We start from the raw sequence: 13,803 nt of genomic DNA, 5'->3' as shown, positions 1-13,803 counted from the left end.
ACCTTAGATATATAATTTTTTTTTTTATCACCTAATTAATAAATAATAATTAAATTCAAAAAAACTCACATTGAAATTTGAAAATTCAATTTTTGAAAAATAAAATATAATCACATCCACAATTTCTTCCAAAATTAAAAAAAAAAAAAAAATTAAATAAAATGTATTTTTAGCTCAGAAAAATTACATTAAAATTAAAAATTTAGTACGAAATTAATTAACTATGAAAATAATTAATCTATATATATACTAAAATCATACATCCACAGATCCAAAGTAAAATAAAACAAGGATGCACTTTTCCCACATTATGGATGAACATAGGCATTACCCTTTTTTAATGTTGAACATAAATTTGACACTATTTTATGAAGTTGATCTCAGCTGGGCTATCCTCAACCTCAACCGCGAATCTGGAAATTTTCTGGGCGGATGCTAAGATTTCTCAAATTCGGATAGAGCAGGATGTTGCGACCATAATCCAAGCTTGGAGGGATCATATATGTGCATTAGGCCATGGTTTCCCTCCTTAAATGTCATAATTTCATTTGCCGGGTCAGGTTAGTACAAAATTTCATACTGGATTCAATTGTAGAGACCCATTGATTTGTTCGATAAGTTTGAACATTACTTGTTAATTTACGGGGGATTAGCTTCTAGGGCTAACCCAGTTTTAAAAAGTCTTTTTAATTTCTCTTAACTAAGGAGAACTCTACAATTTATGATCCATCAGAGGCAATAAGGACATGCCATTACGAACATGGTTTGGTTGCGACAATTCAGAGCTCTGGGGTCAAGTTTTGCTAAATTCGTTGAAGTCTTATAGATTTGCTATGCAGTCAATCCCTTGCATACTCTAATTCGTTTTCTATAGAAATAATATTCAGAACACAATGGGTTTACGTGGCACTGTTCCATTGGCAAATGGTTTCAACTGCAATGAACAAGTTCAGGTCCCTGGGTCATTTGCTTCAGTTCATTTATGCTATGGCTACTCGGTAAATAGTATGCTTGCCAAACCTAGTTTTGCATCATGCTCTCAAGTTCACATGTCATTCAAATCAAAGAAGTCAATGTGTTGGAATACGACTCGGTCAAGTAACCCTTGTTCTCCAGGGCTGAGATGTCAAATTCACCCTATGGCTGCCCTTAAAAAAGAAACAGTTTGGCAAGTTTTTCATCATTGTCTCCATATTAGTGGGATAGAAAGAAGGAGAATTTTGAGCGTTTGTGCTTCCATAGCAGAGTCTTCAATAAAAGGTCTGGGCACAGAGGAAATTCCAGTAGAAAGTGGCAAAGAGGATAATGCTTATGAAGACCCTTTGCCATATGGATTATATCCATATTTAATGCCAAAACATGTAGCTATTATAATGGATGGAAACTCTAGGTGGGCTGAGCAGAGAGGGTTGCCATCTACTGAAGGGCATCGAGCAGGTAGGATAGCACTAACTGAAGCTGTCAAACTATCCTGCAAGTGGGGCATCGAGATTCTCACTGTATTTGCCTTTTCAACAGATAACTGGCTTCGACCAAAGGTAAGTTAAATTTTTTGAAACGAACTCATATGTTCATTGCCTCTGCTTGAACTTTTTAAAGAGGAATGAAACAATTAGCATTGTTCTTTAGTGATTGATATAAATTATAATAATGTTTATGTACTATGATACTGAAAGTGGGAAACATGGAATGTGATGGAACTGAGAAATGGGGTTTTTAAGGTTTACTAGATATGAAATGCTTTAGGGTTTTTTATACTATTATTAAATTTTAACTATCAGTATTAAAAAACAATTCATTCAACTTTTTGCAAATATGTTCATATATCATGTTCAGATGCAAGAATAATATCTTTACGCCATCCCAATATTGATTACTATCTTCCAAACAAATCAAGGGGCAGAAACATATATTTTAACATTGGAGTCTAATTTTGTTGTCATTCACCATCGGAGAAAATCTACAATTTACAAGAAAATATGTCAAGTTCTCAATGAAAATTGTTCCACACTCATAACAATTGAACAATTGTATATTGTTTCTATGGATTAAAATCTTCCCAATCTTGCTGAAATTAGCAATCATAATGCAGTAATAGAGATGACAATTCTACTTATTTGTTACTGTCCTAAAACAATTTAAGAGTAGCCTAATTCAAGACTACCCATACTCTACAAGGCTCACTCACTAAGCTCAAATTTTTTCCAATTATTTGAAATATAAATTTCAAATTTAGATGAAATCCAAGTGTTTAGATATATCGTATCTGTTGGGACATCAAAGTTAAGAAATATTCGAAAAGCACAAAAATGCTCCAATGAACTCCAGATGCAAAATTTTAATAAAATATAGTTTAGTTAATCCAAAGTTTCACCTAGGTTTAGTCTAAGTTTAAATGGATGTAGTATATACACTTGGGCTACAAATCCATACTCGATTTCAAGTTGATTGAGTTTTGGATTTGGATGCTTTTTGAACTCTAAAATGGCCTTTGGGCACTTGTTTCTCTTTGATGAGAAATCAGATGTGATAGTAACTTAAATTAGGGTATAAAGGATTTCATGTTTAAGTTTTGTTTTTATCAAATCTTAGTTTTGAGTTCTGATACTTGTTGGCATCACCCGCCCTTCGTTGTTTGGATGAAAATCACTAAGGGAAATTGAAAGGGGAATATCTGGGTGAAACATGGCATAATCTTGAGATATTTGGGTGCTATGTGGCAACATCTCATAAGGATTAACTATTTTGAAAGGTCCAAGGAAAAGGTGAATGCGAAAAAATGAATTAAATTCAAATTGAATCCCATTTCAGGTCCAGATATCCCTCGAAGGTAAAAAGATGAAAACTAGCTGTAACGTTTTTTGAGATGAATTTAGACTTGAAATTTTATTCAAGCTAGAATAAAGTAAGGGTTGGGTCTGGATTTAAATGGGCTAAGTCATAACAATGAAAAGCTGGATGCAAAGGTAGTTTTAAGTTTAAACCCAATTAAAGATGATTTCATGTCCAAATATGCATTGGAGGCAAAAAGATTAAAACACAGGTCTTTCTCTTAAAAAATAAAACCAGAAGCAAAAAGACGTTTAATGAAATATCCAAGGGTTCTATAGTCATGTCTTGACATGTTGATAGCTCAATTGGTTGATGTGATTGCTGGTAATCCAAGGGGACTTACGTTGAATACTTGAATGTTGAACATTTGGATGTTGCTGAAACTTAGATTTTAACTACTTGCTTGGAAAATAAAATGACAAAAGACATAGGGTTCGAGGAGTCTATTCTAATCCTAAGAATATAGGAACGATGGACAATCTTTGGTGATACTCGACTAAGCTTTGCTTTGACATGCAAAGCAACAACTCCACAAAGCTTAGTGCAATCTTCTAAGGTAAGTACATGATGTTCAAATCACTATCAACAACAAGGATACCATCAAGGCAATGCATTTCAATTTGTGAATAGTAATTGAAGTTAAGCTTATTAAGGATTCCAGTTGACCACACAAGACAAATTTACAATCAACAAATCGCTAGTGGTATGGATATATGACTTTCACCTTTGATCCTACACATAGTTCTTTCATTCATCTAAACAACATGAAAATGAATTGAGAAGTAGAGACCATGCAATTTGTTGAAATAACACATTAAATTCACCATAGCTTCAATGAAATCATATGCTCTTTACAACAAAGTCTTAGCAACAATCTTTGCCTTCTCCTAATCCAACTTCTATTCTAATTGCTAACTATTATTTGCTATCTATGAACTATTATCTATTACTCTACTCTTCTTGTCTTGCTATTCTTAACCCTTTACAAATGAGAAAACTGAGCCTTATATAGATAGTGCTTTACAGTGAATGGCTCAGATTGATTCACAATCAATGGCCGAGATTACAAGATGGAAACCTTGATTAGGGTTTGTCAAAACAACTCCCTCTGACCAATGAGAAAATTACATTTAGGCTTGATATTGAATGTGAACCAATGAAATACGAGGGTAGTGTTGTGACCTTTTCACACATTGCCCCATTGCAAACGGGGACCCCCTCTTTCCTGCTTCCTGCGTTGTTTAGTTTAGGGTTATGGCAGCATAGTGGGCAATTTTGATTTCCCGTGCCCGAGTCTCGGAGTTTTGATCATGCTTATTGTCGTTTAGGGTTTTGAAGTTATAGGATCAGGCACGTGAAGTTGAGATTTTAAATGATCCTAATTTTGTCTAAGATTAAACCTTTTGAACGTTAATGTGTTTTTGAATGTCCTCGTCGGTGATTTCTAAGTGCTCAGGTGTTTCGGGACCTTTTGGAGTTGTTTTCTCGCTCCTAGGAAGGTATTTAAGTTGATTTTGCACTTTATCCCAATAGGTTTCCTTGTGTTTTGCTCAAATTTTTGGTGAATTTGCCTTAAGTTTTATTGAGTTTTGAAGTTTCCGAGTGGTTTTGAGTGGAAAAATCATCATAATCTGGATGAAAATCCATATTCTAAGGGTCAAAAGGTCAAAATTCCATGTTAGAGGTGCTTTTCCCCTCATATTCCTGACTACCCATGATTTTCCCCCACTCAAAATCCAGTCTGGACACGAATTTCCCCTGGAATCCAGACATTCCCTGTTTATCCACCATTCAAAATCCATACTAAGGGCGATTTTCCACCAGATGACTTAAATTCTGTCCAAGTGTTGGGAATTTTCTTGACTACTTTCGTTTTTCCACTGGGAGTACAGATGACTTGTGATGATTCGTGACATGGATCGATTTTCCACTAGGACTTTTGTGACAAGATTTCATGGATTTTTATGTAGATAATCATTCTAGACCCTAGGCAAATTTCCACTAGAAGACGTTTTGATGATTTTTGTGTCCGGATGATTGTCCAGACTTGGGTTGATTTTCCCCTAGGATGATTTTTTGTGCTAAGTGATGAATTTTTTTGGTTCGGATTTTTATCCCAATAGGGGTCGATTTTCCCCTGGACCCAATTGTGCAAAGTTGGTGATGATTTTGTTGGGATTTTTATCCCTACATGGTTCGATTTTCCCTTAAGGGGATATTTTAATAATTTTAAATGATTTTTTATTGGGATTTTTATCCCAAGTAAAATTGATTTTCCCCCAAGTGGCCATTTTGATTCAAATTTTGAAATATTTTAAATGAATGGGCCCCAAATTTAATTGTTTTTACGAAGTGCAACGATTATTTAAAAAAATAAAAACAACTAATAAATAATTTGCAATAAACATTTAATGATTATACCTTCTAGAAGCAAATCGATTTTTGCTAGGCAAGTATAAGAACAAGTTTTTTATCCCACATTGCTTGTGTGGTGAAAGTTCAAGGTGAAAACAAGTTTAAAAGGAGGAGGCCAACATTATTATATTTGCCAAGTGTGTGCTTGCTAAGGCGATTTTTCCTCCAACTGGCGAATTTTGGTGAAGTGTCAAGTTGACACATTGGGATGAAGATTGTTTTTTTGCTCATTTTTCCTCATTTCCAGCCCAAGGCGATTTTTATTGGCTGCCATTGGAGTGTGTTGAAGCTTCATTTTTCAGACTTTGGCGATTTTTGGCAAGGTGGCACTATTTTGGAGGAAGGCGATTTTTATTTTGGGGAGGTTTTACCTACATTTTTGGTGATTTTTTCCTCTGTGGGTGGTGGCGCCATCGTTGGGAGTTGCTGGTAATTGTTTTCAGACCTGATATATCCACCATTGCTGAAGATTTTCTACCTCCATTGTTGGCTGGAAGTTCGATTTTCAGACTTCATACTTTGTTCCCAGCTGATTTCCACCTAAGACGATTTTGCCTAGGGGCTGATTGGAGGCATTTTCAGTGCATTGTCAGAGCTTTTTAAGTTGCTACAGGTCTGAAACTCCATTGATAGGCGGCTGTCCTCAGAAAACTTCATTTCCAGCCACTTGTCATTTTTGGTGATTTTGTTTGGAAGGCATTTTTTGATCATTTTCAGGGATTGTTTTTTACTACTTTGCAAGGTGTTGGTAAGTCTGAAACAATTCATTTTCAGACTTGTCCTTAGAAAATATTCTTTTTACCAGCCATACTTACATTCCTGGGATTGATTGTTTTCACCATTGAAGCCTATTTTCATCAAGTTTGTGCACATTTGGATGATTGCAACATGTTTTTAGAGATTAATTTGTGAAGTTGCAGGTTGTCTTCAGATTTGCTGGTAGCCGTTGTTGACCTCGGAAGGTGTCTTCAGACATAGTTTTGTGTGAAAACACAACCTTTCACACCTTTCCTTAGTTATTATTTGATCCGGTATACTCCTTTGCACTTTAATTTGAATAATTTTCCTAAGTATAAGGAGGTATTTTCAGACTTTGGTCTGAAAATTATTGATTTAAATGAATTTCATGAGGGTTTTATACCCTAACCTTGTCACATTTTGCATTCAATTGTTGAAATCTATTGAGAATGTGGATTATTTTCCTGATTTCCATACTCAAACTTGTCTAAATCATTAGGAAATTGTTAAGACACAATGTGCCACTGAGAGGTTGGGGGGGTGAATTAGTGGTTTACAAACTTTTCCCTTTATCTATTCTATGTGTGTATACTGGTTATTAGTTCTAACAGAAAGCATGCTTACCGGTTAGATGGGAGACTGTCACAAATGCAATCACACATGAAAGGGACATCACATAACACCAGCGTATACGAAGAAAACCCAAGATGGGAAAAACCTCGGTGAGAAATGCTGCTGGAGTCTACTGCTCCAATCCAGCCTCACAATGGAAATCTTATTACAATGTTTAGGGCACCAACCCAAGGAGCTACAACCCCTGCACCGAGCTCCAACTCAGTGGTCTACTATGAGTATATTCAATTACAAAAGTAATAGTCTTGTTACAAATGAATTTTGTAACTCTTCTGCAAATCTCTCTACTGGTTCCTCTATCCAATTCATTGCCGGTTCTCTGCTCACCTTCTTACTGCAGCAACCTTATCTCCTGCTGCAACCCACTCTCTGCTGCACCTTGCTTTCTGCTACACCCTTGCCGGTTCTCCCTCTTCTCCTTCTCTGCCGGTTCTACTCTTTGCCGGTTCTATGTTCTCACTATCACACTTGTTGCTTTCCTCCACCACCGATCTTGATAACTTAGTCAGATGTCTACCATCTGATTCCTGCCGGTTCTCAGTTTGCCTTCTGTGCAGTCTTCTGCAACCCTTCTCTGCCGGTATGGTCACCACCGGTTTACTCCTCTGTCAGACTCACTGGCTGACTGCCGGTTGCCTCACTGTTGCCAGTTGAACCCTTCAACCCGGTTCTCTCTTTTTCGCACTTGACTGATTTCTCCTCTCACATGCAACAACTCTCTCTCATTCAGCAATAGCAACTGCATCGATTCAGACTTGCATATATATAAACAAGTCTTCTTGCCAAAAACCGATTCAAACTTGAAGCGGTTAGGGTTTCTTCATCGACCTTGATGCAAACCAAATCCAATCAGATTTCTTTTCAGAGATCGGCCACCTACAATGGATCAATCAACTCCACCAATTGTGCAACTTCCAATACACGTTTGCTAAGTTTAGGAAACACGGCTCCTTTGGTCTGCACTTGTCAGACACCTATAAAGCGATCATGCAGATAGCTTCATCTCCCCTGATCAACACCTGGACACTCGGCCTCAATCATGAAGTCATCCAATCAGATCTTCGTCATTTAATCAGTCTCGAGCCGCACTCTTCTTCACCTCGACCTATGAAACACGCTATCGACATAAATGTCGACTTGCCACCATCTACCTCGCCGACAACACATTCACTGACCTGTGCATGCATGCCACTTCACCTCCACGTGGCCCCTTTGTCGGCATCCACCTTTGCTAGGTCATCTGTGTCGGTCTGGATAGGATCACCGACCAACTCCATTATCGGATAAATCTACCGGCTCACTAACCCTGCCGGTTATACCCTAACCGGTCTGCCATCACCTTGCACTCTGCTTCTCTTCCGGTGGAACACTCAACCAATCAACACACTTGCTAACCAACCTTATGCACATCTTCATCAGATGGGAGTCTTCTGCATCTGCACTTTGTCCGCATTACCGGTGGACATTCTTACCGGTAAACACCTTGATGACACCATGTCATCAACCTTCAACTGTTTCCATTCGAGGCAACTGCATACCGGTTGCACTCTCTATCTGCAGTTGCTCAGCCTTGCCTTCTTCATCATCAGCCCGAACCATATCTCAACCGGTTTGTCAAAGTGACAAACCTATCCTTCTATCTTTGTATTGACGACACATCATGTCTACCTTTGCAGATCCGGTACACATCTTTGATCTAATGCACATAAGGCAACTTAGTATTTCATCTGTTCATCCGGTGTGAGCCTTCAATCACCTGCCTTCTACTCTTCTCTCTTATCTCGGTGGACTATCAAGCATTTCATGCATAATAGGGGATAAGCTCCACTTACCGGTGGGAGTGGATCCTTGTCATTTGCATCCTGCCAATGTGTCAATGTGGCTTCCCTGTTTGAGCAACATATCTTCAAATAGGCACATGTGATTCGGTTTGGGCACACTCACTGTCAGTCATCTCTTCAAATGGTGACTGCACCTTTATCCGGTGGGAGTCTTGTTGTTCTTCATCCCCACAGCATACCGGTGGCCTGCACATACTTCTCTTCCGGTGTTGATGTGATTTAGATAACATTCCCCCTCTTCATCACAATCAACCGACCAACATCTTGCACTCTTGCAGATGTCATCATTTACCGGTTGTTATATCATACCGGTCTCTTGTCCATATCTTCAACACAAGTCAAACACTAACTTGTGTACTAGTGACTCCAATGTCATTGTACTGAATGACATTCTCTCCCTTGCCGGTGACCTGCCAAGCTAGGTGACATCAAAGGCATCACATTTGATATGCATCAATGATTGCTGCACATGCATCTCTTATACCGGTAGCTATCCTACACTGGTTGACATCAATGACAACACAATGCCAACAAAAATCAGAAATTTTGTCAGGAATACTTTCCAAGGTTCTAACTTTTAGCTTCGTATAGGTACGATGTCGAAGTCCGGACTCAAGGAAAGGAGAGAACAACAAAGGATTGTTGAGACGGGATTCTATCCAGAATCCAAGATGTCATCCAGATGGAAGGAGATTACAGACACAAACATGCATTTCCTGAACATGAGCCAGATGCGACAGCGTATGTTCGGAATTGGAAGCCAGATACCTTCCCCAGCTTATGTGAATATTATGAAGAGTGGCATTTATCAAGCCGCTGGATTTCTGCAGTCCATACAGTGTAGTGAGCTTATCCTGGAGTGTGCACGATGCTATGATCCTCGCTCCCGAATGATCAAGACTCCTAAGGGTGCCATCATTGCCTACCTTGCTGAGGACGCGATTGCTGAGGTGTTTGGAATTTCACGTGGAGCAGACATGAAAGATATAACTAAGGATGAATATGAAGACCGATATAAGAAGAAGATGGATGCATGCAAGACCGTAGTGAACAAGGAGTGGATGATCGAACCTAGGACTCATCATTCCAAGGCTCCCAAGACACTCATGTGCACAAACTTCAAAGATGAATATAGTGATTTAGTGTTCTTGCTTAACCGAGTGATGGGGATGCCGCAGGGTGCAATATACGATGGATGGATGTTCTATTTTATCCAGGATTGTCTAAAAGGAACATTGATTAATTGGTTTAGAATCATAAGTGACAATTTGGATTTTTAGCTGAGGAATGTGGAGCGGTCCAGGTCATTCGCCATGACTTCCTATTTGGTATACCTGCTTGCACGTTTTGTTACATACAAGGGATTGATATGCAGAGGTGAAGTAGATAATGGACAAGGACAATTTAAGAGTTATGAGTGCTATCCACAACTGAGCATGTACTGGATTGAAGATTATAAGAGAGTGAATGATGTATTCACAATTTACATAACACAAATGTTGCAAGGTGGAATCCACAGGAGGTTGTCCAAGGAGGCAACATAGCTAATAGAGAAATATGGATCGTGGTATATACAGTATCCCACTTTCACATACCTAAGGATTCATGGATTTCAATCCGAACCTTACAGGCTTCCTAGGTATCCTTTTGACAGAATGATCTTGTTGGAAGTGGTGAGACAACTTCTGGAGTTTGATTCTATCCAGAAGGAAAAGCACAGAACCGGCATGCCAATTTCTATTTCCGTGGGGAAGACATCAGAGTTTTGCCAGACCGCCTTAGCAGCTTGCACAGCAAGTGACGAACTTGCATCCTATCGATTTGCAACATACAAAAGAAGAGAAAGATTTGATCCAGATAAGAAAGTTGGAAGGATCAGGGGAGATAAATTCATCCACAAGGTAGACATAGAAGATTATTGGGCCGACTTGATGGATGAGCAAGCAGTAAAGAGAAGAATGTGCTCCAGAATGTTAGTGGATTTCATGAGGAAGTGTGGGCTTTTTCTCATTCCTGATCAGGTATTGGATGATAAGGATCATACACATCCACAATATGAGAATGAGATGAAGAAAGTGATTTTATTGACTAATTGGTCAGAAACAAAAGAAATAGATTTGAATGTATTGATGAGAGAGGTCTTGAGTTTCTCCTGAGCATGGGTAGATATTCAAATGAACAGATTAGTTGATATGGGTGTTGCCTTCACTTATGAAAAGATGAAACAGGAAGAATCCGCAGAATGTGGTCCAGAATGTCAGTGGATTTCATGAGGAAGTGTGGGCTTTTCCTCATTCTTGATTAGGTATTGGATGATAAAGATCATACGCATCCACAATATGAGAATGAGAAGAAGAAAGCGATTTTATTGCCTAATTGGTCAGAACCAGAAGAAATAGATTTGAATGTATTGATGAGAGAGGTCTTGAGTTTCTCCCGAGCATGGGTAGATATTCAAATGAACAAATTAGTTGATATGGGTGTTGCCTTCACTTATGAAAAGATGAAACAGGAAGAATCCCCTTTCGAGGATGATCAGAGGACTGTCAGTGATATCAGGATTTACGTAGATGAGGAGAGTCAAGCTCCCAAGCGAAGGAAGAACACACCAGGAGAAGTCAAGGCTAGAGGGAAGAAGATTGAGGAGGTCAAGAAGAAGAAGCAAAAAACTACCATTCCTTCACCACCCCTCAGTGTCTCATCAATCAAGGAAGCTGAAATGCCAGAACAAAACAGGGAGTTCGAGCAATGTTCCAACACAGTGATACTACCAAAGAATATTCAGGATTTACATGCCACAACAACATCTGCTCCACCTAATGAGGAAGATGATCAGTCGGGATCCCCTACTGTCCTTTTGGAGGTTAGTTTGGGAAAGAATGTATATGATTTGACTATGGATAATCTTGATGACGATGATGATGTTATCTCGGCATTGAGAGGGCTTGATTGAGAGATGTGTCTCGCTGATGGTATGGAGATGGCCACTATTCCTGATTGGCTAATGAAGAGTATGGAGAAAAGTAAGAAAATGATAGAGGCACAACCTATTGATGATATTGATGACTACTTAGCTAGGAGCAATAAGGAGAAAGAACCTAGGAAAGATGAGATCTTGTCGCACATAGCTAGAGATGAGACAGGAATGCGGATTGCGCAGGTGGCTGTTCCTATTGGAGGTGTGACGGCGGACATTGTTACTCCCATGGATTTCCTGATTACCTCAGTTGCCCTTGGCCGTACTACAAAAGAGCAGGAATTTCAGGAGGTTGGTGATACCCTCAAGGCAATTAGTGCGATATTGGATGGAGAAATAGAGAAAAGAGAGAAATACGAAGCAAAGAATATTAGACTTAGAGAGTACATTACAGGGATAAGGCGTGAGAATCCCACCCTTATTTCCCTTATTGCAGTTGATCGTGGACTACATACACATTATGAGGTAGTGAGAGATACACTCTTGGAAGTGGAAAAATGGATTGAGGCTACAAAGAGACAGGCGGATGATTTCCTTACTCATTTTGTCCAAGCCTTTGACAGGACAACATGGCTCATATCCAGAATACAGTATTGGGAGGAGTTTGGGAAGAATTCTGACCCATTCAGGAAAAGACTATTCCACGCCTCAGAGCTTTGAAGAAGATTCCCATGTCCACGTTGATCAGGGAGAATGTTGTGCACAATGGAGATAGATATGATTTCCATGGCTTGTATTGTTCATTAGCCATGAAGAAATTCACTTATGAGAGCGTGCAAAAAAGTTGTGCAGAGATGGAGGGATCTATTCATGATATTCAGTCGAAGATCCTTGCCTCTATTGAGGAGTTATTGGGAGTTGATGTCAGTGAAGCCAATGGGTTACACTTAGTAGAATTGAGAGACAAAATGAAATTCATGTATTTCAATCAGTTGGACTCTTTGAAGAAGAGTCAGATAGATGACTTGGTCTCTTTGTTGATTCATGTTCATGATTCGCAGAAGCTTATGCCAGATTGGGAGAACACTTTGGATGCTTGCTCGGATGCATTGGATGTGTTTGATTTACAACAGGATACCTTACCCAGCATTTCCATGGAGGAGTTAGATTTTGTATTGGTTAGATTCTTGGAGTGTGCTAGGAGAGAGAGAGATGTAGGACAAAATCTTCTAGAAGATTCCCTATTTGATGATTAGGTATTTTTCTATTGGGCCATATGTTGGTGGCACCATTTTTGATGTAAACCCTAATTAGGGCAACTCTAGGGTTTTGTTGGCATGATCTTGGCCCTTGATTTAGTTTTAATCTTGGCCATCCATTTTGTATGAGACTATATATATACCCAATTGCCTCTCATTTGTAAGAAAGAGATTTTGTAGAATTGTTGGTATGTGCTGCAGCTATTTGAATATAAATCATTGTTCGAATTGATGGTGATTTTGTCTTTCAAGTGTTGTTTTGCATTCAAGGTTCTCAATTCCTCCAAGTTAGATTAGAATTTTGGATTTAGAATTTGCTTTCAATGTTTGTTAGATTGAATGAAAGAATTGTTGAGTATATTTGTGTGGAATCTATTAATCCATACCACTAGCCTCTTGTTGATTGTAAGTGCGCTGTGCATGGTCAATTGGAAATTTATGCAAGCTTAACTTTGATTATTATACGTCCATTGATATGCATCAACTTGGGTGGTGTCAATGTTAGATGGTGATAACTTGAATATCTATGAAGTACACCTTAGATGATTGCACTGAGCTCGTGTCAAAATCTGTTCGACTTGATGGTGAGACCTTGCCTGGTTTGATTCCACTAAATTTGTTCATCATTTCTACATTCCTAGGCTTAGAATAGATATCTTGAACCTTATTCCCTTTTGTCATTTTTTTAGTCTTGTTAGAATTAAGTCCAAAACTACATTGCTAAATCCTAAGTTATCAGCACACCTATTCCATATTCAAGATAAGCAAAGTTAATTCTAACAATTGTGTAAGTCCCCGAGTGAAAACAACAATTCACATCGACCATTGAGTTACTCACTCGTCAAGACCTGACTGTAGAAACCTTGGAATCATTTCAGTTGATCTTACCCTTAGCATCTGAGGTGATTTTGGTCAAGAGAGGGTAAAGTTCTTTGGTATTTTATTTTGAATGTTATGTGCGTGCGTAAAATACACATCAACAGGTAGGTAGCTCAAAGTTTGTGCCTCCATAGGATGAGTCGGGTGCATTGCATCTAGACATGATGTGAAACCTCTTGATTGGTGGAATGATGACAAGGATGACCTCAGTCTGCTTGTATTTGGTAGATCAACACAAAGTGTTTGAGCTATATCTCTTGATACTCAACATTATTCACTTGCTCAATGT

At 38.7% G+C, this 13,803-nt stretch overlaps 1 protein-coding gene across 2 annotated transcripts in view; it reads left to right on the top strand.

The window, feature by feature from the left end:
* The first annotated feature begins 294 nt into the window (after positions 1 to 294).
* Positions 295 to 13,803, top strand: part of LOC131034997 (dehydrodolichyl diphosphate synthase 2) — a 106,608-nt gene continuing 93,099 nt past the window's right edge. The window contains exons 1-3 of one of the 2 annotated variants that reach the window (XM_057966629.2): positions 295 to 560; positions 734 to 1,005; positions 1,117 to 1,538. In XM_057966629.2, coding sequence (XP_057822612.1) covers positions 894 to 1,005; positions 1,117 to 1,538 — 534 coding nt within the window. In that variant the 5' untranslated portion in view covers positions 295 to 560; positions 734 to 893. Of the gene's footprint in view, positions 561 to 733; positions 1,539 to 13,803 lie in introns of both variants that reach the window. The other variant, XM_057966628.2, reaches the window with a different exon arrangement.

The sequence above is a fragment of the Cryptomeria japonica genome, chromosome 4 (genome assembly GCF_030272615.1).
Source record: "Cryptomeria japonica chromosome 4, Sugi_1.0, whole genome shotgun sequence".
Lineage (NCBI taxonomy): Eukaryota > Viridiplantae > Streptophyta > Pinopsida > Cupressales > Cupressaceae > Cryptomeria > Cryptomeria japonica.
Note: the sequence above shows the minus strand (reverse complement) of the source record. Positions and strands in the feature narration are given on the sequence as shown.